Source organism: Caretta caretta, chromosome 11 (assembly GCF_965140235.1).
Source record: "Caretta caretta isolate rCarCar2 chromosome 11, rCarCar1.hap1, whole genome shotgun sequence".
NCBI classification, from domain to species: domain Eukaryota; kingdom Metazoa; phylum Chordata; order Testudines; family Cheloniidae; genus Caretta; species Caretta caretta.
Window position 1 is genome coordinate 43,638,017 of NC_134216.1, and position 22,722 is coordinate 43,660,738.

The 22,722-nt window shown below is 43.2% G+C and overlaps 2 protein-coding genes and 1 long non-coding RNA gene across 9 annotated transcripts in view; 2 read left to right on the plus strand and 1 right to left on the minus strand.

Annotated features, from left to right (window-relative positions):
- HOXD3 (homeobox D3) overlaps nucleotides 1-9,371 on the plus strand; it is a 42,422-nt gene extending 33,051 nt beyond the window's left edge. For 5 of the 7 annotated variants that reach the window (XM_048869893.1, XM_048869891.1, XM_048869892.1 and 2 more), the window contains one exon: nucleotides 995-3,933. In XM_048869893.1, the coding sequence (XP_048725850.1) occupies nucleotides 995-1,743 (749 nt within the window). In that variant the 3' untranslated portion in view covers nucleotides 1,744-3,933. Of the gene's footprint in view, nucleotides 1-994; nucleotides 3,934-8,142 lie in introns of those variants that run through there. The other 2 variants (XR_007359166.2, XR_007359165.1) reach the window with 2 other exon arrangements.
- LOC142068551 (uncharacterized) lies at nucleotides 3,136-14,432 on the minus strand. The gene is made up of 2 exons (XR_012664386.1): nucleotides 14,299-14,432; nucleotides 3,136-3,616 (listed from the first exon to the last, which is right to left on the minus strand). It is a non-coding gene; the product is annotated as an uncharacterized LOC142068551 (long non-coding RNA).
- Nucleotides 14,433-14,655: 223 nt separating this feature from the next.
- Nucleotides 14,656-16,495, plus strand: HOXD1 (homeobox D1). The gene is made up of 2 exons (XM_048869564.2): nucleotides 14,656-15,302; nucleotides 15,600-16,495. Exons 1-2 carry the CDS (start codon nucleotides 14,711-14,713, stop codon nucleotides 15,917-15,919), a joined length of 912 nt encoding a protein of 303 aa, XP_048725521.1. The 5' UTR covers nucleotides 14,656-14,710; the 3' UTR covers nucleotides 15,920-16,495.
- Nucleotides 16,496-22,722: the final 6,227 nt, after the last annotated feature.

A 22,722-nucleotide genomic window follows, 5' to 3' on the forward strand; every position in this document is an offset into this window, starting at 1 on the left:
GAGCATCTCTTCTGATTTGAAAGCGATAAAGCCAATCCCCCGTCTGTTTTACTCTTGCTAGCAGTTCTGCTGGTTTAAAATCCTGCCATTTGGCCTTTCCTCTGGTTTGGGATAAAAGAAAGGGGGACCCCTCATCCCTCCCCCTCTTTCTCCATTCAGCTAAATTGAGACTATTCAGAAATCCCCCAATGTCTAATTTACTTTCACCCCTTTTATTATCCACTATTGCTAATTACTAATGACTTCCCCCGCCTCTGGTGCTTCAGAATCCGGATAAAGAATTCGGATTGAGGATCCGGGTAAAGTAGCCTGGCCTGCTCCCATTTGAAGTAATAGGAGTTTTGACCTTGTGCAAATTGGGAACAGGATCGGGAGTTGGGTCTAGCAGTAAAAAAGAGAGAGAGAGAGAGAGACCCGTAGACAGAGGGACTTGGATATGGTGCCACCAAAGCCTCTCTGAAGGGTACCTCAGGGTGCTCATACTCAGGGCATACTTATCAAAAGCTGGAATAGTGTGTAGCTCATCGTTAATTACTGTGATATGAAAGGAGGTTATATTGAAATCATCAGCAATCTCTGACACACTCTTTCCCTTAAAACCGTCAGTACTCTGCCCATTAAGTCTCATTTTACTTTGAATTCCAGTTTGGTAATATCTGAAGGGCTATGTTACATCAACTACGCATCGGCGTGGTAAATATACACCCTTGGAAGAGAGCAGGGGAAAGCAAAACCAAAGTACACGGGATTTGATCCGTTTCTAGTCAAACCACTGGCACAGGTTCGGTGTGACTGAGTCTGCATAGACAGGACAGGCACACAGCTCCAGTTCCTGACAAGAGCCGGGTCATTTACCTCGTCGGAACTGGGAGAGTGGCTTGTGTTGGTTTGGTTTGTACAGAACGATCTTTAGAGCACTGGCCCGTCCTTAGCGGGCTGCTGTGTCAGGGTCTATACAAGAATCACCCTTTCTTTGTTTCTCTTCCTTCGGCAGGAGACAACTGCGAAGATAAAAGTCCCCCCGGCCCGGCTTCCAAGCGAGTCCGCACCGCCTATACCAGCGCGCAGCTGGTGGAGCTGGAGAAGGAGTTTCATTTCAACCGCTATCTCTGCCGCCCACGCAGGGTGGAAATGGCCAATCTTCTGAACCTGACGGAGCGCCAGATAAAGATCTGGTTCCAGAACAGGAGAATGAAGTACAAAAAAGACCAGAAAGCCAAAGGGATCATGCACTCTCCTGTAGGACAGTCCCCTGACCGAAGTCCACCCTTAAGTGGCCCAAATCACGTAGGATATTCCAGCCAGCTTCCAACTGTAAATAGTCTTAGCTATGATGCTCCTTCGCCAACATCCTTTGCCAAATCACAGCAAAACATGTATGGCCTGGCTGCTTACACAGCACCTCTCAGCAGCTGCTTACCCCAGCAGAAACGGTACCCGGGAGCAGAGTATGACCATCACACCATGCAAAGCAGCGGCGGCTTTGCCAATCCCAATCTGCAGGGCAGCCCCGTTTATGTCGGAGGTAATTTTGTTGATTCCATGCCAGCTCCTGGCCCAATGTTCAATATCGGCCATCTTTCTCATCCTTCATCTGCTAGCGTGGACTACAGCTGCGCTGCTCAGATCCCAGGCAACCATCACCATGGACCTTGTGACCCTCATCCTACATACACAGATCTTACTTCTCACCACACATCTCAGGGAAGGATTCAGGAAGCACCCAAACTAACGCATCTGTAGTGGACCGGGACGGATTGAGGGAGCGAAATGTACTCACGTTTAAATTACCTCACTTTTCTGACGTTACAGCGTTACTTTCCTCTGAGCGTCAACAGTATTAGCGGATTTCTCTCCCCTAACAGCCACATTCTTTTTTTGCGACTCTAAATAAGTCAGTGAAAAGGATCCTTTCTTTTATAGCTGTTTAAAGCATGACAGTGCAATATACTGCAAACCAAGGGGCTAATAATCTGGTAATGATGTACTTGAAGGTAAGTCTTATAGATCAATTAGTAGTAGCAGCGCGTCATGCTGAGGTGTTTTTAGACCAATTGTGAACGATGGGATCTTGCCTGCATATAAACTTATTTCAGAGAAGTTAATTTATGAATTCTTCAGTAATGTAAGGATTGCATTGGACTAAATGATATGTATTTATTGTTTTAAGCGAGACTTTTTTTGTATCACTGATTATTTATCCTCGTCTTACTGTATTTATGTGGATATTTGTAGAATTTATTCACCATAACTTCGGGAGATTGATTCAGGTCCCTGGTGACTATTGCATTTCACCTATTTAGTATATTTGGTCTGAACTAGTTGAGAGAGTAGTTTTGAACAGTTGTAACAGTGGCTGGTGTTTGTAGTTTATGTAAGGATTAATTAAGACTGTAAGTCTTTAATAGAGTAAAACAAACTGTGGCATCACACAAATAGCCCTTATGCATTTTTATAAAGTGTATTTATTTCAAATTGTCTGGGGCCGTTTGAACATCTATTTAGATTTAAAAAATAAGCCACTTTTTAAAGTTGGAAGTGTGTCTGTTTTAATCATGCAAGCTGCAAAGCGGAACACTCGGCCATTTTGTTTCTGATAAACTTCTACATACAAAAACCTCCGAGAGGTTGGCATTTATTTATTGATTCGCTATCTCTTGCACACATTAATTCGGTGGGCTATTTTGTTGGTATTACATTCTAACTATCTGAAATAGAAAAAGCTTAGAATGCAAAAACAAAACAAAACAAAAAATAGAAACCGCCTAATAGTGATAATTTAATTAGGGTTTCCATAGCAATCCGAGCTGCAGCTGCCCGTCTCCTTTGTTATTTATACTGTTGTCTTTATACTAACCATAAATCAATTTTTTTAGACACCATTGGAAGCCCGAGCTTAATTTCGCGCATTTAAAAAAAACGAAAGAAAATTGACAATCAAATATATACAAATGAAAGGAAGCCGCTAAGTGTAGAAACTGAGGTACAGTAGTAGGTAAACAAACTATTCCACAATAGCTTTCAGTTAGGAAAGTTATCTCCATCCGCGTAATCTTCTGTAGCAGACACTGATATATTCCTTGTGAAAACAAATCTTACTGCCATTAACAGACTATTTCATAAAAGAAACAAACATCTTGTTTCCTCCTTTTTATTTACATAACTGTGTTTAATCTCTTGCCGGATTTACAACGATTTTGTAAACGTAGAAATGGTATTAGCAAGGTTAGTAACCAGACATGTCCTTCCAGGAAGACGTTATTCTTACCGCCTTTAAAAATGCTCAGTTAAGATTCAGATCTTCTGTATTCCCAGCAAAATCGTCCCGACGCATCACTTTTTAGTTTGACAAGTAACTGCCGCCCCTGCGCCATCCCCTGATGACAAGACCTGGAATTCCTAGTGTGAGAAATATTAACTCCGAGAGTTCTGGTCAACACGGGAAATCTTTATTTTCTGATCGTTGTGTTTCGCTGGACAACAATGTTTCGAAATATTATTTAGTTTTCCCTCTGTGTTGTTTTTTAAAGTGTCACGTTACGCTGAGAAAAGAAGTGTATCCTTTTGTTAAGTTTCAACTTTTACCCCAGCAGATTTGAATATACGTGTTGTAGATCTGTAAACAAAACAGAATAAACTACTTTGAGCGAAGACATATTTTAACCACTTCGAGACCTACCATTGTTTTCTATGACACACACATCGATTATTTCGTCAGAGTTAAGCTATTAATATTTTAAATAAATAATCAATAAAATAAATAGTAATAATCTCTATTCGTGAATTATACAGATCCAATGCTTTGTGTTACAGTTTGCAGGGAATAGATCAAAAACTGAACTGGTACATGTAGATTAGTTTTATGTTCTTCAGGCTAAAGTATATTTCACGTCATCCGCCTATAAATAAAAAATGAATAATCAGTGTATTCCATTTGGCATTTTATAGTATCTTATGTTACTCAACGTGCATTTTCTGAGTCTGCGGGTGTCTACAATCCAAGTGTTGTCTACTGTTTAATGTTTTATGGGCTAGACTTCACATAGTGTCTGGGCTGGGTTATATTATTATTAGTTTATTTAAAATTCATGTAACCAGGGAAATTATTATACACTTCCCCTTAAAAAAAAGGGGGATTGAAGAAAGTGCTTTAGAATAAAAACATAATGTTACCAGTGAGCACTGGTATATCATATCTTTGTATGTCCTGGGGGCAAAGCTTGCAAATCTCTTTCTCCGAATGTTCTGACTGTTGTGTGTGGGAGGTGAGGTGGGAGAGGGGTCAGGTGATAAATAAATTCCGTTTCTTCTGGTTTATTCTGGTAGAGGCAAATCTGATGCAACTGCGATAGAACCCCATGGTCACAACCTAATTATGGGAAGTAATGTTACCTTGTCTAAAGTGTTGGCATTTTTACAGTGTTTGTACAAGCACCAGCAATCTAAGAGAGAGACACTTTGGCATAAGCCCTCCTTTTCCTTGGCCCGCAGTTTAAACCTTCATAAATTATACAACCCGCTTTCACTTTCAACATGCATTCAGTTCCCTTTGAGCCTGCAATTAGTTTTCTGAGCCATGGTAACCTAGATGAAACAAAACACGAGTGCAAGGGCTGAGCTGTGTGAGGCTCCAAACCTTCATTCATTTCCAGGAATGAACCTCCCTCCCAACCTCCCGCGAAACCAATAGCCTAAGAGCAGCAAACCAGGTCAGGAAGGCTGAAGTTGGTCTTTCAATTCCTGTCGGCATCATTTCAATAACGCCTGGTACAGTGACAGTCACAGACAATTCATCAGCCCTGAAAATTCATTTCTAAGCGGGACCAAACAACCCCTTCTGACGTGCTACTGAGGAAGAGACAAAGATGGCTTCGTTGTATGTCAGGCTACTTAAAGTCTGACCCGAAGCCCATTGAAGTCGATGGAACGACTCCCGTTGGTTTCACTTGCCTTTGGATCAGGCCCCAATGAGTTTATTATAATAGCGTTCGCTGTTTATTTGTTTGATTAAAAATGGCATTCAAAATAACAACCAGAGAAACTGAGAGTTTTAAACAAATAACCCGAACCTAATCAGTGACTGTGCCTGCTATCTCTGCTGGGTTATTCATTGAGCGAAGGGGGGCGATTAATTTGATAGGGATTAATTCCTGCTAAAGGAAGATATTTAGTGTGGAGCTGAGGGAACAATGTGACCTCTATTTAAGCGTTTTGATTGTGGAGACCTCTTGTAATTAGTAATAAACTAAAGTAAAAGGTTTAGAGCCAGATCCTAGTCCATATATAGTCAGTAGCAAAACTCACCGCGGGAAATCCTGGCCCCACTGAAGTCAATAAATGGGACCTAAAAAGCTCCTTTATTTTTGAATGTAAGAAGCAGGTAACCTTCTGTCCAGTATAACCCACTTATTATTTACCATTTCAAACGGAGCTGTGCACAGGAAAAAGAACTCCGAAATTACACCTTGAAGTACCTCCTCCCTGGGTGGTTTTTTTGTTTGTTTGTTTTTGAATTACACACTGTAGTTAGGCGACCTCAGTGGTCATAGAAACACTGAACTGAATGGGATATTCCTGTATACTGAGGCTGATTTAAAGGCTGGACTAGTGCTTATCATCACTTATTATGCTCAATGCTCTTTTCGCTGTAATATTATTTTCTATCGGTACAAAGACTGCTTAGAGTCCTGATCGCCACAAAGCTACAGGAGAGCGATCACTTGTTTGTACTATTCTGATACACAGCCATCCAGTTAGACCCGGAAAACTCCATTAGCATCCACAGAACAAGCTAAAAGAAAACGAGAACCTGCCTTTAAACCATATCATGGAAAAATAAAGACAGATACCCTTTGTGCGTTACCAGCAAATGCCTTTGAATGTAGGGACTGTAAAGATCAACTCCTTCTCCCCCCGCAAAGATCATTTATACCAGAGAAAGAATTGGTGTCTGAGGCTCTACGGGCTGGTAATAACCAGTCACTCTGCAAGATATTTAGCATGTCTACTGACCACCTTCACTAAGCGTTATTCCCTTCATCCCACTTGATACGGCTCCTACACAGCTCACATTCAACAGAGGGACCCTTGCAAAAGCAGCAGACTTTTCTGCAAAGCCCTGGAAAGCAGCTAGTTAGTTTAAATGTCCTCTCGGTTGGGGGACGGGGGGGAGGGTTAGAGAAAAATTCTGGAGACTAAAATTTCTGTAAATGACCACATGACCTATCTGTATTTGACAAAGCTCGGAGAAATACCTATCTGTACATCCAATCTTTTGGCTGGGGACTTTGTCATAATCTCTGTGCTAATAGCTCCACATCGTTTACTTTAATATTTTATAGGCACAATTCCTGTAACTTGTTGTTTGGAAATAAATGTGGAAGTGGTATTCTTTATATCCCGGTATCCTGCCTATCACGTGGTCCTCTTCTTCTGGAAACCCTTTCTTTCTGTTTGTATTTGGTAGTGCATCTTAAAATGGTCCGTAGGAAAATACAATGCAAGCCCATAGAAAAAGAAATAATGCATGAAACAGTTATCTCATATAGCTGACGCCGGGAACCTTATTTCCCCCCAGATGATTTTATAACCGGTGTCTGACGCTTATATCTGTTTTAGAAACATCACTAAAATGTCTACTGTTGCAGGGTTCATCATACTCTGAGTCTCCTTCCGATGTATTTATGATTAGCTCCCTAGCTTGCTCGTTAGAAGAACGCATCAGTAACAGCCTCACACTAAAACTGGCGGGAGCTCTCCAGATTTGAAAGCCCTGGCTTTTCAAAGCCATCCTGCCACTCCCGCATTATGTTTGCACACTCTCTGGCTTGCAAGCTGCCGTTCCTTTTCAATGCTAAGGCCCCGTGGACTGCGGGAACTGGCTCCTCTGATGCTGGAACAGACTTCGCAACCCTCTGAAAAGGCTGCAGCAGATTTGGCACGGACTCAGGTCTAAGAGATGGACGTGGCAAGTTTTGGCGAATGGAGTTAAAATAGCAGGAGGGATCAGGGTAAAATAAATATCAAATCATTTGCACAGCAGCAACATAAAGAGGAAGCTGGAGGGAGACAACCCTGCCAAACAAACAGTCTTAAAAATCTATCTATTAAGAGTGTGCCAATAAGGTCAGGGTTGCAGAGCTGGCATGTAAATCGCTGTAAAACCCTGCAAAAGTTATTGATGTAGAAGGGGCTAAAGAGCGGGGGCTAATTTTAAAACCCCGGTAGTGAATTGTTTGTAAGTAATAAACCAGCGCACAAAGCAGACTTCCTTGCACTCAGTCAGCCCGGTGGAAAACCAAGGAAACCATCTGACATTGATTGGAAGGTAGATTCATGAGCAAAAGTTAATTCAGCGAGAATTAAACAAGAACAAAGGAACATATAGCAAAAAAGGGTCACTGTTAGGGCCCAGTTTTGCTCTCCGGATTTATGCTAATAGCTCCACTCAATCCGCTGAGCTCAAGCATGATTTGGCCCTGGCTGATCCACATTCTGCAATATGCAAATTGTTGAAATTCTGCCTTCTGGTTCAAATTCTACAACAGACTAATTTGGCTCTTGCTGGTAAAGAAAGATGTCTGAGCAGTTAAATAAAAGCTGGAAGAAGAAGAAGAAGAAGAAAAGAGACAAGGACACTCAATTTTAGTTCCTGTCTCTTTATATTACCAAAGACTGCCAATAATAAGACACAATGAAAGCCACAGCAAATACTCTATAGTCTCAGAAGAACTGCATTAACGCTGGCCAGCGTCTATCCAAGGGAAGGTTGGAAATCCCTCGCTAGAAACAATAGCTCTGTGGCAGACAGGCGGCACGAAAAGCCGGTTTCTTCTACGTGTACAATTAGCGGGCCGTGGTGGTTGGCTCTAGGACCACGTGCTATTATATATTTATGAACCCACAACCTATATTTTTAAAAGTCGGTAGATGGGCTAGCCCAGAGTTACGTTGGCCCCTGACACTTCTGGAGACTAGATATCAAGTTAATCACTGAACAGACAACAACTCTCCATTACCAAGCGAGCAGTTGCAGTGGGCAGGCTGTGGTCCTTGCTGGGAGCGGGGCTGGCGGGGGAGGAAGGGGGGATTGGTTCGATTAAGAGTTCATCAATCACACAATGTGCACTTTTCACTCGACAGCGGTTCCTCCTACTTCAGCTCGAGTCTGGGCCAGCTGGGATTCAACCAGAAACCGCAGCCGGAGGAGACAGAAACCGAAGCTCAGAACACCGCAATCTAATATTCACGGACTGACGCTCGGCATTCAGCTTCCAGCAGGGAGGATGCAACTGAATCCTTTAGTGACAAAAAACGAAATGCAAAAAGTGACCCTGTGGTCGGGATAACAGCCTCCTCAGACTTTGTGACCCCTCCTCCCCCCGGTAATCTTGCCCCTGAAGTCAATACACAAGTATGCCCAGGATAAGCAAGATGGGCTTTGTCTACTTTATTTCTATACAAAGCCATTATAGGTTCTATGAACCTGTAAGTCAGTGATCAAGCAGGGGTACAGAGAGGTCTTCCAGGGGGTACATCCACTCATCTAGATATTTGCCTCGTTTTTCAACAGGCCACATGAAAAGCATGAGTGAAGTCCCTACAAACTAAAATTTAATGCAGACAGTGACTTGTTTATACCATATACTATACACTGAAATGTAAGTACAATATTTATATTCCAATTGATTTATTTAATAATAATAAAAAGGTAAAATGTAAAAGTAAGACATTTTTCAGTGATAGTGTGCTGTGACACTTTTGTATTTTATGTCTGATTTTATAAGCAAGTAGTTTTGAAATGAGGCGAAACTTGGCGGTACAGTAGACTGGAAAGATTGAGAGCCACCGCTCTAAGCGACAGCTCTGAGAACATCTTCATTGGCTCATATTTTCCTGCCCCCAACTCACCTATAAAAACAAATCTGGAATTCAGCCAGAAGGATTTAGCACACACGATTTCATTAAAACGGTTTCCTTAATAAAACCCCAAACTTTTGGGTACTTAATTAAGGGGCTCACATTCATGTACAGAAGTGAAAACGCTTAATTAGTCAATTAATTAATTTATTCTAGTTTTGCCTGGCAAGCTCCCTGGTGGAAAAATTGTAACTGGACTTGAAAATAACCGTAGCTGTTAAGAGCAATTTAAAAAAAATCTTCCCTAGAGGTACAGGCTCTGTGCTATTGCTTCAGGGCAGGGAGTCCCACGAATCTACACCGGGGTTTGGCTCTGATCAGCCTAAAGTACTTTGTGGTGTTTCTTTAATATAAAATAAAATAAAATAAAGGAATTTGTCAATGTAGGAACAATCCAACAAATGTGTGTGTGTGTGTGTGTGTGTGTGTTAGCTGACCATTGTAAAGTGAGATTTTTGCATTATCTCACCGTCACAGGGTGACCTGTTGCCTTTAAAAGGGAGGGGGGTTAGTGCACCTGTGACTGGTTACCTGCTGTCCAGTTGGGCTTAAGGGAAAGCACCTGGGCCTTATAAAGGGGGAAGGGGCGTGGGGGTGAAGAAGATGAAGACAGTAGAAAGAAACAGGAGAGGAGAACTGCGTGGTACAGTGAAGTTGTAGAGCGTTCGAAGTCTTCTCTAGGGCTATAGCAAATAGAAGGTGGTAGGAGAGTCTGGCCTTTCAGGGACCGAAATATACCAACCAGGTAGGCTGGGAGTGGCTTCCCAAAGCAGGGAAGAACATGGGTGTAGCTCGAAGGTTTGGATCCCCTCTGGGGGAAAGAGGAGAAACCCTAGTCTGCGTTGAGACAACAGGGGGGAAAGAGGCTGGGTGGGAAGGCTGGAGAATGGAGGATTCCCATCTGGGTGTAGGGGAGAAGCCCCAGGATTTAGTGTTGGTGTGAACAGTAATATAAACAGATTCAGTAGGGAAGTGTCTTAAGGCCTCTGGAGTAGTGGAGTTTATTTAAGGAGCCCTAGAAAGGGTAAACCTCTGTAGCACCTACTTCGTCATGCTTGGCTAGCAGGGGTGCTACAGGGAAGGTGTGCTTCTTAGCACTCCACTAACAGGACTTTTCCATGTTGTTAAGCCATTGGTTCCCAGGACTTGCCCCACTTAATCTTTCCTACAGATGTTTATAAAGTCCATGTAACATGATGAAGGAAAGCAAAGACTCCGAGTCACCAGCCCAGGTCTTATTTCAGTGACACTGATGAGAATTACTGGGACTTTCCCTATTTATGCATAACAGGATAGTTTCTGAAGACAGATTTTCCCTCTATGCGTGGGAGGTTCTCCGTTAATCTCCCCATTTCACCTTCACCTGTCACATTCGGGGGGGGGGGGTGGAAATCCTCTCCGAAGCCTCTCAAAACTACTCTGAAGGTCAGCCGAGGGAGACTGATACAACTTCCTCAATCGGAAGAAGTGAACTGCCTTCACAGGGCATCCATGCTTTTCCTGGAGCTGAATTTGGATTCCACTAGGATGACTTCATTTTTGCTAATGCCAGTTGTCCAAATGTAGTCCTTACTTTATCCAAAACTTTCAGAAACAATCTACCGCCTCCACTGCGTTTCAATTTCTCTTTCCAAATACCACTATTAACCTTCACAGCCTGGAACCTATAATTTGCTTGTACACCAGGGCCACAACAATTCAGAATATCGGCAAATGCTGCTGAAATGTTTATCATTAGCTTTTCATATCTACCCCTCATGAAATGTACATGGTCAGTTTTCCTGGAGAGCCACTTGAAAACATATTCCTAAGAGTATTTTCAAATGAGAATGTGTGACACAGTATAGATCTAGATCCATCAGTAACCGTCTCTAATAAACAACTTCTGTAAAAATAAAATATCAGACAGTAAGCTGGGAGAATCCAAGTGCATATCTGGACTAGGGCTTTCACTTCCTAGATTTCATGGCAAATCTATTGTATCTACGCTAGTGTGGTGTAAAATTTCCTCAGAGCTTTTCAAGGTCACACTTAAATAATCATAGTGTCAATATAGGTTATGATATTGGAACCATCTAGGATGACAGGGCAAGGAAAGCACTTTTCTTTCAGCTGGCACCTGGAAAATGTAAGTTTTCCTCTGGAGAAAAGGATTCAAACAGTCATCCTGGAGGGGAAAAAAAGGAGAATGAACAAAAGGACAAATGGGTCAAATTCTGAAGTCCTCTGACTCTCCTTGGGAAAGCTACCTTTGACTTTAGTGGAGGTGTGCTCTCAGTGCCAATGCTTTTTACATATGTGCCTTCACTCCAATGGTTTGTCAGACTTTCTCATTTTATGTTACTATTCATGAATCCATCGTGGCTTTGGAGCGAATTCCTTTACGTGACTTGCGTTTGAGAAGATTACTGGCGCCATTGTTCGCACCCTTACCTAACATAGTTTGGTCCAGGCTAGTTCTCTGCGTGGGTGGCGCAGCGGCGCACTGGAAGGCCAGATTCCACCTATTCTGGACAAATGCCAGGACTTCACCCAAACGGTCTTCTCTGGGCTGTGCCAGCTACTCAATAAGCCTGCCAGAAACTGTGCGCCCAATCCACACTCTTAGCCGCCCTAGCACTCCCTACGGACACTTCCTTTCCCCCTAGCTGTAAGATTCCCTTCTCCATCCCTGAACTTCCCAGGATTCTTTTCCAGACAACCCCCTTTTAGGAAACCCCCGTGCTTGCTTGGAGCTGCGGAGCACCTCCGACTCCAATGAAAATGCCTTTTTCCAAAAACTCTTTTGATCTCAGTGAACTGTGTCTGGGAAGTTTATACCAGACAGGTGTGTTGACCCTCATTGTCACCACAGTCTGGATTTGAATGGGCATAAAGCCAAAAACTAAATTTCCTGACCACACATCAGCTGGGGGCCTCAGTTGGTTAAATACATTTTTTTTCTCAGCTCATAATGATCGAGTTCATAGCTGGATCCGCTTCAAACTGAAATATGAGACTCTCATTATGGTAAATCACTGACAACATAGTTTGTAACTGTTAAAAGAGGACTGTCAGTGGGTATTCAGGGAAAATCTAATCCAGGAATGTGTTCACAGTAACCAAAAACTTGGTTGGTTGGTTTTAATGTAGTTGTGTTTTTTCTAACTGCAGTAACTCTTGATTTAACTGCACCACAAAAACATTGATCAACATTGTGGTCCAGTGTCCCTGCAATACTTTATTTTAGAAAATGTTGACTTAGGAAAAATATCATCCAAAACACTTCTGTTTTTCTGCCATCTGTGCATTAGAAAAGGACAAAACTGATGTTAAATAAATTTCAGCCCCAACTGTGATTGAGTTGAAAGCTTAAAAGCGGAGGTTTGTGAGAGAGAATGGGGCAGAGCTCTAATTGTTCTACTGTTAGAATGGCCAGCTACTCAACAAACCCAATTATTCAGGTGAATGGATACTGGGCCTTTTTTTGGGGGGGGGGGGGGGAAAGAGACAAACTCTTTAGGTTGTTGCTGCAAATCACAGCAATTTTCCTTTTTATTGAAGAGGAAATAATAAAGTCCTTATTTTGAAGGGTTGAAGTTGGCTAAGCTTTTCAGTGGACATAAGCAATGGCTAAAATGTCTAACGGAAGTTCCTAAGCTTAAAAACTTGTTTATTATTAAATTAAATGCTTCACTTCTGCTGCCCTACTCACTTCCTTCTCTAAGACCAGGTCCCACACCCTGCCTTCTTTAACGCAATCTGTTCTTTCATCAAGGTATGGAATGCAGGATTGGGCCTGGGGTCTACAACTTCCACTGAGAGCACTGGGATAAAAGTTGCAACTTTGCTTCATGGGAATTGCAGGTGCTCTGCTGCTTTGGGGAGTAGATCATCATTTGTGTCAGAAGCAAGGGGTCAGTTTTAGGCATGACCCCTTAACTCTAAGACCCATCAAAAATCGCTGGGATAGGGCCCGATTCTGCCTCGACTACATGATTTCAGTGGGAGCTGCACCCTTTTAACTGAATACAGGACTGGACTTTTGGTAGAACTGAGTATTCGGTGGGAGGTGTATGTATCCAATGGAGAGTGTATTACTGTATTTGGGGTGAGAGTAGGACTGAATTATGAATGTGCTTCCCCACTCTCTTTTAAGGGTCTGCCTCTGAACTTTGTAGATTTCTCTTATAGAGAAGGAAGCATATTTCAAAACTTTAAACCGTAGCTCCGTTCCCTTTCCTCCCATGGGCTACATGACAGGTGCCACCTTTTCTGTCATGCGTCTTGAACTCTAAGGAGTACTCAAAATATTTAAAATACTTGCCTTTTTAGCGTGTAGTGACTTCATGTTTACTAGACTTGGATTGGAATAGAGCCCAATAGTTAATGAGTCAAATTTTGAGGTACTTGCATTGTAAGACTTTAGGAAAACACCATCACTTGCCTTGTGGAGTCCAATCTTTCCCTCCAGGAGGTTAATTCCCTTCTGCCAAAGGGAAATGAAGTTTACAAAGTTAGAAAGTTTGGTAGAGCAGAGAACTTACTCTAATCTCTTTCCTGTTTCCTTTTATTTATTTCTGGGCCAGTCATTAACACTCAGTAAACACTATTGTATCACCCTGGGGACCATGAGAGCCCATTAACGTTGTGAGCCCTCGGATTCACTTTCAAGAGACTACAAAGCACTTATCTGATGGAGCAGGTCCATTAATTGCTGTGACTTGCAGTAACATCGAACCCCACCCAGATCTGAACTGTCTTCCGGATGCATTTTAACCTCGGATTTCTTAAAAACTCATCTGCATATATGAAGATCCTCTCGGAAAGGAAACACAGGTACAGCTGAGGATGAGATACCACAAAGCTGGCAAAAGACAGTTTTCGCCATTTATTGCAAGCAAGGCTAGATTAAACTGCAAAGGGAAATCTAGGAACACCTCTAAAATACATGATACACTGCAACGTACAAGAAACTTCCGCCTTTCACTGAAATACATAAAACATTACTGTTCTATCCCCCCTAAACAGTTGGAACAGTCGACCTAGGCTTGGCCAGGTGCATTAACGTAGGAGTAAAGCTTTCTGAGCATTTTCTTTGCACTTGAAAGCCTCCTGGCAGTGCTCAAAGTGACTAGGATTTCAGTTTAGGGAACTGCCAGCCCCCTTTGCCTCCCGAACTAAAACTGCAGACGGTACCGAGCCAGGCTCCCTATAACCACAATCAGGATTATAGTGGTTCTGCCAGGCAATGGGTAAGACTCAGGCCACATGAAAATAGGAGACGTCCCTGGGGCGCGCTGGAGAGGCCCGCGTGTGTTCTGCACCCACAGCACCAGCCGCCTTTACCCCACTCTTCCGAGCTAAGCCCAGTGGCCAGCGCCTCCCTCCCAGTCTCACCTTCAGCTCCCTCCTGGCCCTGGCCCCGTACCTCTGCGGGGGCAGCCCGGGTCGGCTCAGGGCGCTGCCCGGCGCTGCCTCCTCTGCCTTACCGGCGCTGCGAGGTTCCCCGGGTCCTGCGCGCCGCAGGGCGCTTCTCCCTTGGCGAAGTTTGCGCCGGGGCAGAAGGCAGCGAGCAGCACCCAGCATCCCTGAGGTGGGCTCTCCACGGAGGGCTACGATTGGCCACCGGGCGGCACGTGCCAGCCCTCTGGCTCTATATTAGGACAATATTTACCTCCGCCGCCGCGATGGCTCTTGGAGGTGGAGGGCAGGTCCAGAGAGCGGCCCGGGCAGCATCCGCGGGCAGCAGCGGGCTCCTGCCGGCTCCTGCCCCGCGCCCCCGGCCGCTGGCCCAGAGCCGCGCCAGGACATGAACTCCTACCTGGAGTACCTGGCTCGCGGCGATGCCCTGCCCGCCCCGCCTAGCTTCTGCCCTGCAGCCCCCAGCGCCGTCGGCCTGCAGCCCTCGTGCCCCCTGGGCGGAGAGAGCGCGTACCTGGGCAGCCGGCTAGTGCCAGGCGCAGGGACTCCGCCCGGCCCGGCCCAGCGCCCTGCGCAGCAGCCGCTGCCAGCCGCGGCCTCTCGCTTTGCTGCCTGCGCTCTGGCGGGGGCTTACGACTCCGGTCCAGCTGCTGCGGACTTCAACGTCCTGTCTCCGGGCTCAGGCTGCGCCCTGCCCTACGGAGCCAGCGCCCAGCTGGAGGACGCTGGCGGGGGCCACCTGCGCTATGCAACTTCCATCTTCTCCGGCAGCGGATCGCCGCTCCCGGTGAGTTACAGCGCCTTGGCCGGGCAAAGCCACTTCCACCCCTGCCTCAAAGAACCGCCTGGCGTCCAGCCGGGGGGCTTCCAGAGCGTCTCCCCCTCCCCGGGGACCTACCCCAAGCCCACCTCTCCGGCCTCAGGGGGCGCGCTCGGCACCTTCGCGTGGATGAAAGTGAAAAGAAATGCGCCCAAGAAAAGTAAGTGTGAACCTCGGCGAGGGGGCTGCATGGGCACAGCTCGCTCTTAGCGCTTATGGAAGAGGAGAGCGGCGCGCCCTAAGCGCTAAGAGCGAAAGGAGGATGTGATCGCTTGCAGGGTCACTTATTGTTTCCTTCTCTCGCCTCAAATACCTGTGAGCAACGGGCGCCCGCGTGAGACGTTCATGCAAAGCGTTACCTCTTCGCCCTTGGAGCCGGCGTAATGCCCAGAGAACCGGCTCCCGTGCGCTGTGCCCAGAGCTCTCACTGCTACTGAACAAACGTTTTGTGTTGCAGGCAAACTCTCCGCCCACGGGGTCCATGGCCCCCCCAGCACCGTGCGGACCCATTTCAGCACCAAGCAGCTCACAGAACTGGAAAAGGAGTTTCATTTCAATAAGTACCTCACCCGGGCCCGTCGCCTCGAGATCGCGCACTCGCTCCGCCTCAATGACACTCAAGTGAAAATATGGTTCCAAAACAGAAGAATGAAACAAAAGAAACGGGAAAGAGAAGGGCTGCTGATCCCCTCACCTGCCGCATCCCCCTCCGTGCAAAGCCCCGCCAAGCCAGGCAGGAATTCTGCACCCTCCTCCCCTGCCAAAGACTCCTGCTGATCGCGGCAACGCCAGCTGTTGTGACAGCTACTTGCCAGGAAAGGAAGGCCGCGTTTCAGACAATTTATAGAATGCATAAAGCATCGCAACAGTGTTAATCCTGCACAACCCGAGCCAAAAAAAATAATCATTTCACGAAGACTATCACTGCCAATGAAATATTTGGGCTGTGTCTACCTAAGGAATTAGATGTAGCTATTTTTTTTTAATGCCGGACTGTAACAATATACAATTGCTCGTTATTGCAACTTGTTTACATTTTATTTATGGGTCTATCAGGGAAAGCTGACGGTCAAAACACTCTGCTAATTTCCTCATAGGTCTTATGACTTGTTTGGTCAAGTAGCCGGCACACGCTGAGCCTGTGTCTGTTTAAAAAGTCAAACAAGACCACGCAGAGTCCTCCAGCTTAGTAATATATATACAACGAAAATAAGTTAGAGGATTATTGCTATTAGTAAGAAAGCCAAAGAAGATGCAAACTGGCTGGTTCAGTTGAGTTTCTGCACTGGCAGAGAAGTTTAACATTTGCACTACAAGGTGTTTTAAATTGCTCCTACTTTTCAATGTGCCTGAATGGGGGGGGGGGGGGGGGGGCGGGAGACAATCACCATTCATATAGTTCCAGTACTATCAAGGACTAACTGACCTGTTAAATGTCAATACTCCGAGTGATCAACGCGGTGTCCGGATTTGCATTGTATTTATATTTTGTGAATAACAGGCTTTGTCTTGAATAATTCTGAATTTAATTAAGTGCTAGAGCATGGTTATTGGTTTTTATTGAAAAATAAAATACACAATCACCCAGAGTTGAAAATTAGTCAAAATTAATACATAGCTACAGAACAGATTCAAATGAAATGGATGTGGGAAAGTTTTGGTGAACGCTAATAGCGTCATTGCTATCTTGTCTTTATGCCTTCTGCCAGGGTCAGACTTTGCTTTAGTATGTTTGACAAGTTATAACAGTAAATACAATGCTTTTTGTCCCTTTTCCGATGTCGGGGCTTACAAAAAAGATTTTGACGCAATGTGATTACGAAAACAAGAGGTACATATTTCCTGTTTCCCACCTTTACAGTGCAAAAGCCTAAAGAAGCGTGATTTGCAAATAGGGTAGTTTTAATTTAAAAAAAAAAAACTTTTAGGGTGGTTCGCAGTAGGGTACCAGCACATCAAAGGGGCGCGAAGGGCCGAATTCACACTTCCAAAGTCAAGAATCACAAAAGAGAGTTGAAGCAAAAAGGAACACGTGCATGTTCTTGTTTCCGAAGTTCAATGGATGACCTTCAGTCTCGAATGGAACCAAGAGTAAGACTCACGCTAGGGAATCTCCACTTGTTTTTCTAGTAAATCCCTGAACTACAAACCTTTGAAAAACATCCTAGTATCAAACCACATGGATGAAATATTTTAATTACCCAGGACATCACAATCCTATTTAAAAAAGCCTAAACCACTTGGAAATATATTCATAATACTCTCCTGATAAAAAAAGACTACTGAAAAGTCAGTCACTCAAAAGCAATCACTTGTATAAAAGCAGAACCCTAGCAATAGTGAACTCAGAACACATTCAGGATAAGTTTTGTGGAGATCCCTTTTAACCAAAACTCACAGATTTTAAGAATATGGAGAAATAAAAAATTAAAAAATAACCCGATTGGAAAACGACGTCACACTTTTCAATGTAATGTTGTCAATATTATTCTTATATATTGGGGCCATCTGTCTTTCAACCGCATAATGCTAATTAGCTCTCGGTTAAAACAACAGAGTGTTTTAAAACACAGTGATGTGTCGGTATTTCAAAGGGTCTCCAGGCTGGACGCATTTTCAATGACCTCCGGTCTCTCCTCCAGAAGTCTTTGATATGGCAATGCACCCTGCCTTGAAAAAAATCTGAAATCTACACATATGCAAAGAGAAACAACTTCACGGAACCCCTGATCTATATTTCCTTTTCCAAAGGGAGCTATTTGAAAGTCTCTCGCCTGCCCATTCAAACACACGTATGAAAACACCCGGTGGCTTCACATTTACATCTTGAGGGAGGAGTAAATCTGATCTCCTCCAAGTTATGGTGTCTTGCCTAGCAGTCCGGCTCATTCAAAGCCTTTCGCCTCAGTGTAGGAATCCAAGGGCCAGATTCTGCTCGCGTTGATCACACAACATCACCACTGACCGGACTGGCAGTTAGCGGGAGTGCAGCAAGTTTTGGTCCCCTAATTTCATTTTTAACTGAACTTTTAAAAGGGGCGTAGACCGCTCTTATCCCACCCAAAGACCTCCAAGGAGAGCAGGGTCAGAGAGAGTTCAGACAGAGAAGAGACAGAGACCAGGAAGAATAGAAAATACTTGATCCTTTGCAAGGTATCCGTTGCCACCTCCAAAAAGACCAATATGTCTAAAAGGTCCCCATTTAAACAAAGGTGCCCGTAGCAGCTTATCTGCTCTCCGCAGGTCCATTGCAAGAATGTATGCCAGTGTGTAGTGGACAGCTGTAGCATTTACTGGATCCCCACTTTGCTTTCCCAAAGGGGACTGCCTTACTCCAGAATCCGTACAGTAATTCGAATACACGTTTGAAAAGACATAAACACAGTGCCGAAGAGAAAGGCCATCAGGCAAAACTAAACAAATGCAATGACATTAGGAAGGGGCCTGGAGTTTACGTTGTCCCAACCGTAGGGTTGCATCACAAGCTCCCATTCTGCTCTGTTTTGCCCCATTGATTCTTACCTCCTGCCCTCTCCGAGGGGCCCTTGGGCAAGAATGGTAAATACATAGGCCTCACACAGCACCTGCAGCCTGATCTGGTTTCTTATATTATCTTCTAGTTCTCAGATTCTTGATTATACCGTATGGATAAATTAATGCTCCATGCTAAATTAGTTTACAATAAAATCTTATCAAATTTGAAAACCTCCGACTGTTAAAGTTCAGAAAGATTTGGTTTGCCTGCAGACATCTCTTTGTGCAAAAGACCAATGGGACTGATGGTTCTTTGTTGTGCAGTTCCAAGTTCAAAATGAGGAACAGCCAAGTGAAGTTCATCCAAGTGTGAACAAGGCTGATCTCTCTCATCTGATTTCTGTAAGTCAGCGCTTGTAAAATAAAGAGCAAGGTAAAACAGAGCCAAAGGAAATCTCAAAGGGCGGATTTTACACTGATTTTCTTCCTTTCTGGGTTTAGTTGAGAAGTCAGAATAAGCTTATAACAGAATTTTAAAATAGAAAATGAAACTAAATAGATGTTAAACATAAAATCCCAGTTTAAAGGGGGATGAATGTTAGGGGATTTGTGACTTTAGGGTTTCTGGGTAGAAGCCAGCTTAGATCCAACAGTCATTGTCTGTTGTTGGCAGCTCGCTGGCCTATGTGAAATAGGTGTAGTGGTCTCACTGTGGTTCCTAGTTGGCAGTTGTCCACATTACATGACCACTATCACAACTGGCACTACTTTTCATTCTGTTGATAATCTTGACAGAGAGCTTTGAGGGGCTGATGAGCCTGGAGATTGAATTTCTCTGCAGATGAGGGCTGCAGTACATTGTCTAGGTAGCGTGGGGAAGCTAGCGCTTCTCCTGTTATGCCAGTTCTGTGGAGAGAGAAGTTCAGTCTGCTGGTCTGTGATTAGCACTACACCTCACTTGAAATGTCTTTTTGTGGCTGGCAAAGGGCTATAAATATTCCAACAGCTGATTTTAAAATTCCATTTTAATTTTTACCTTCTAGTATACTCTGTGGCACGGCTAACACTGTTGTGCCCCAGAACACATTCCCTGAAAGTTGTTAATGTTCACAATTATGTCTTGGATGCCCAAAAGCAAGCCAAAAATCATACCTTGAATCTGCCCCATCCTTGAAGAAAAATGGCTGTTGTTGTTGTTTAGGTCCAAGAGGTAGAAATCAAACCAGGACTGGGAACTAGACTGATCAGATAGGCTGTGAAGTTGCAACCTCCATGTTGTATCTTCCATCCCGAGGTGCCCTTCAGAACAAGGTTGAAATAGAGGCCTTTCTCTTTTCACTGGAACTTCTCTTCCTCTGAAGCATCAAGCATAATCATCACCAGAGGCTGCTCTGTTGATTGTTGCTAACAGAGAGAGAGAGATCACAGATGGGAGATCACAGGAAACAGAATTTTCCCAAACAGTGTAAAAAAGAGACGAGATATCTCAGGCTGAATGTTGAGGTGAAAGACAGATGGCTGCACTGGGGGCACATCAGGGATTCTTGACAATGAGTATGGTGTAAGTATCTTTAGTACTTGAGGGATGTGACCTCCCAAGATTGAAGTGTTAGGTTACGCATTGTATTTTTCGTGCATTTGCAAAGTAAAATGAGATTGTAAGCCCCAAATTACACATACTTACAAACACAAACACACACATGCACAGACACTTCCTCTATGATGCACGATGTTACCATTTATCCGTAAATAGCTGATTCACTTCTTAGGTTGCCATTAAAAAAACATAGTAATTGGATTACCTGCATGAAACTAATTGCAACCAAAATAAATGTTTACAGCTTCTTATAAAATTAATGGCACCAAAAATGAATGTTCATAGCCTGTGCTGATCACTCACTAAAACACTAGGAAAATAGCTACTGACTTCTGACTGCTCCTTTAAAAGAGAAAATAAATAAAAAGGGAAGATCCCAAACAAGTGACATACAACAAGCATTGGAGAAATAAATCCAAATCAAAACTTTTTTTATCCAAATATTTAAAATGACTGGATTCCTTTACAAATAATTTCTATTGTTTTAAAACACATTTCCCCCACCAAGCCTACTGTTAGTATTCCTTCTATTTTAACTACAAATACACATACACATGCAGCCACAGTAATATATTTTCCTAGCAGCATGTGGTTCTCACGCAAACTTCAAAAACAGCTGTTTTTGCTTCTGCCTCTAACATTGTCACATGGCTTAGGGGTTAGTGGTTTGTCATGGTTTTCATTTTTGTAATGGTTTCCATGTTCATGCCAGTCACTTCGATTTTGAGGAATGTATCAATTTTATAAAAAGGCCAGGTAAATTCCTCATTTTGGGGCTGCTCCTGTTCCGTTGAAGTCAAAGGAAAGATTCCAGTGAGGCCATTGACCACACCAAGCCACTTACAATTAATTGTCTTATGCCATATATTTTCCTAAATAAATAAATACACATTTGCATTGTAGCAGTGCATGGCTTGTATCTATCAGAATGACATAGTCTGAATATCGGGATGTGCTTGCAAATTAAGACTAAACCCTACAACTCTTCTACAAGAGTCAGAAAAAATTCATGGGAAGGAACATAATCACATTCTATGCTAAAACCTAGTGCTTATTTTAAATATAGTTTTTTCTCAAATGATATGGGCAGCTTAATGACACCTTGGATCCCCATGAACAATCTTAACTGTACACATGTTAGTTCCTGTTCTTTTGCATTATTCTGTCAGCAAGATACCCAGAGGAATGAGATAATGCAACTCATGTGCCAATTCCTGAATAATTGAATAAAAATGTCTGTAATATACATGGGCGTACACATGAGACAAATAAATGATAGATAAGGTCTAACATTTATTCATTCAACATTAAACCCAGCAGTTGGGTGTTGCATATGTTCACTTTGATGCCTAGCAGTTGGAAACAGGTTGTTGGTTATGCTAACAGGAATAAAGGCACAGTTCGTAATTCTCATTGGAATTAGTACAGTATTCCAGCCTGACCTTAGTAAATACTTACCATGCTTTGCATTATTAAGAATAATTAATATTATGGGGTTTTTTTTGCTTTATTTTTCCCCCAGACATCATTAAAAAAGAAACCCAAAAAGAAATGACTATATCAGTCATAGATTACATTCTACCTAGATGCTATTGGCTTAAGCCCACAGTCCACAAAAGGATCTCCAAAAAAAAAATTATATATTTTTGTCAGAGAAGATGTAACAAAACCATTGGCTTGGAAGGCTGGAGGTGCATTTGTCATTTTCTATGGAGGAAAAATGGCATGCAGTTGCTATGTCTGAGTGGGATAAATAAACATTTGGATAATGTGCACTTTGGCTATTTAAATAATCATGGAAAGTCTTGTTTCCTTGGAAATCAGATGCAGGCAATAAGAACACATCAAGTTTGAAATGGTCACACAGAATTGAATGTGTGTGGGCCACTTGCACTACAATACCACAGACCTTTCCTTTAGGGTCATCCCAGACTACTTTGAAATATACTGTTGATTGCATAAATAGCTCTGTTTTCAGGATCAAGGAACAAAATGGTAAACCAGACAACAAACATACGGACTATATTATTATCTCCTTTTAAAAATGTGAGCCCTCACTCTATTTTTTAGTAAAAATTGGAGCAATAATTTACACATGAAAGAGTAAAATAAAACAGATTATTAACTGTCCTCTCACAAAAATTCTTATCAGACAAAATTACAAATGGAAAGACCTGCTTTGTGGTATCAAATATTTTCTCATAAAAGCTTAAAAACCTTGGATGATTTTTATACTTTTTAAACTATATTCCCCTCTTAACCTAAATGCTAAGTAAATACTTATAGTTGTTACAAGTCCATTTGTTTGCTGTGCAGTGGGAGATAGATATGGGAAAAACTACTCATAAGCCATATACATTGTCACAATGTCATTAATAGATGCCTTAAGTTTAGAGTCAACTGTTTCTTCATTTGCATTTTAAACGTAGGCCTTCCGTTTTGACTGATTTTTCCATTGCACATACTTATAATTACTGTGGTTTTTAACTGGGATAAGGCACCTTGTTGA

Bases quoted from the DNA above. Each gene is read 5' to 3' on its own strand.
- HOXD1 (XM_048869564.2), top strand. From the start codon at position 14,711: ATGAACTCCTACCTGGAGTACCTGGCTCGCGGCGATGCCCTGCCCGCC. The intron at 15,303-15,599 runs GTAAGTGTGAAC...TTTGTGTTGCAG, and splicing joins AAGAAATGCGCCCAAGAAAA to GCAAACTCTCCGCCCACGGG.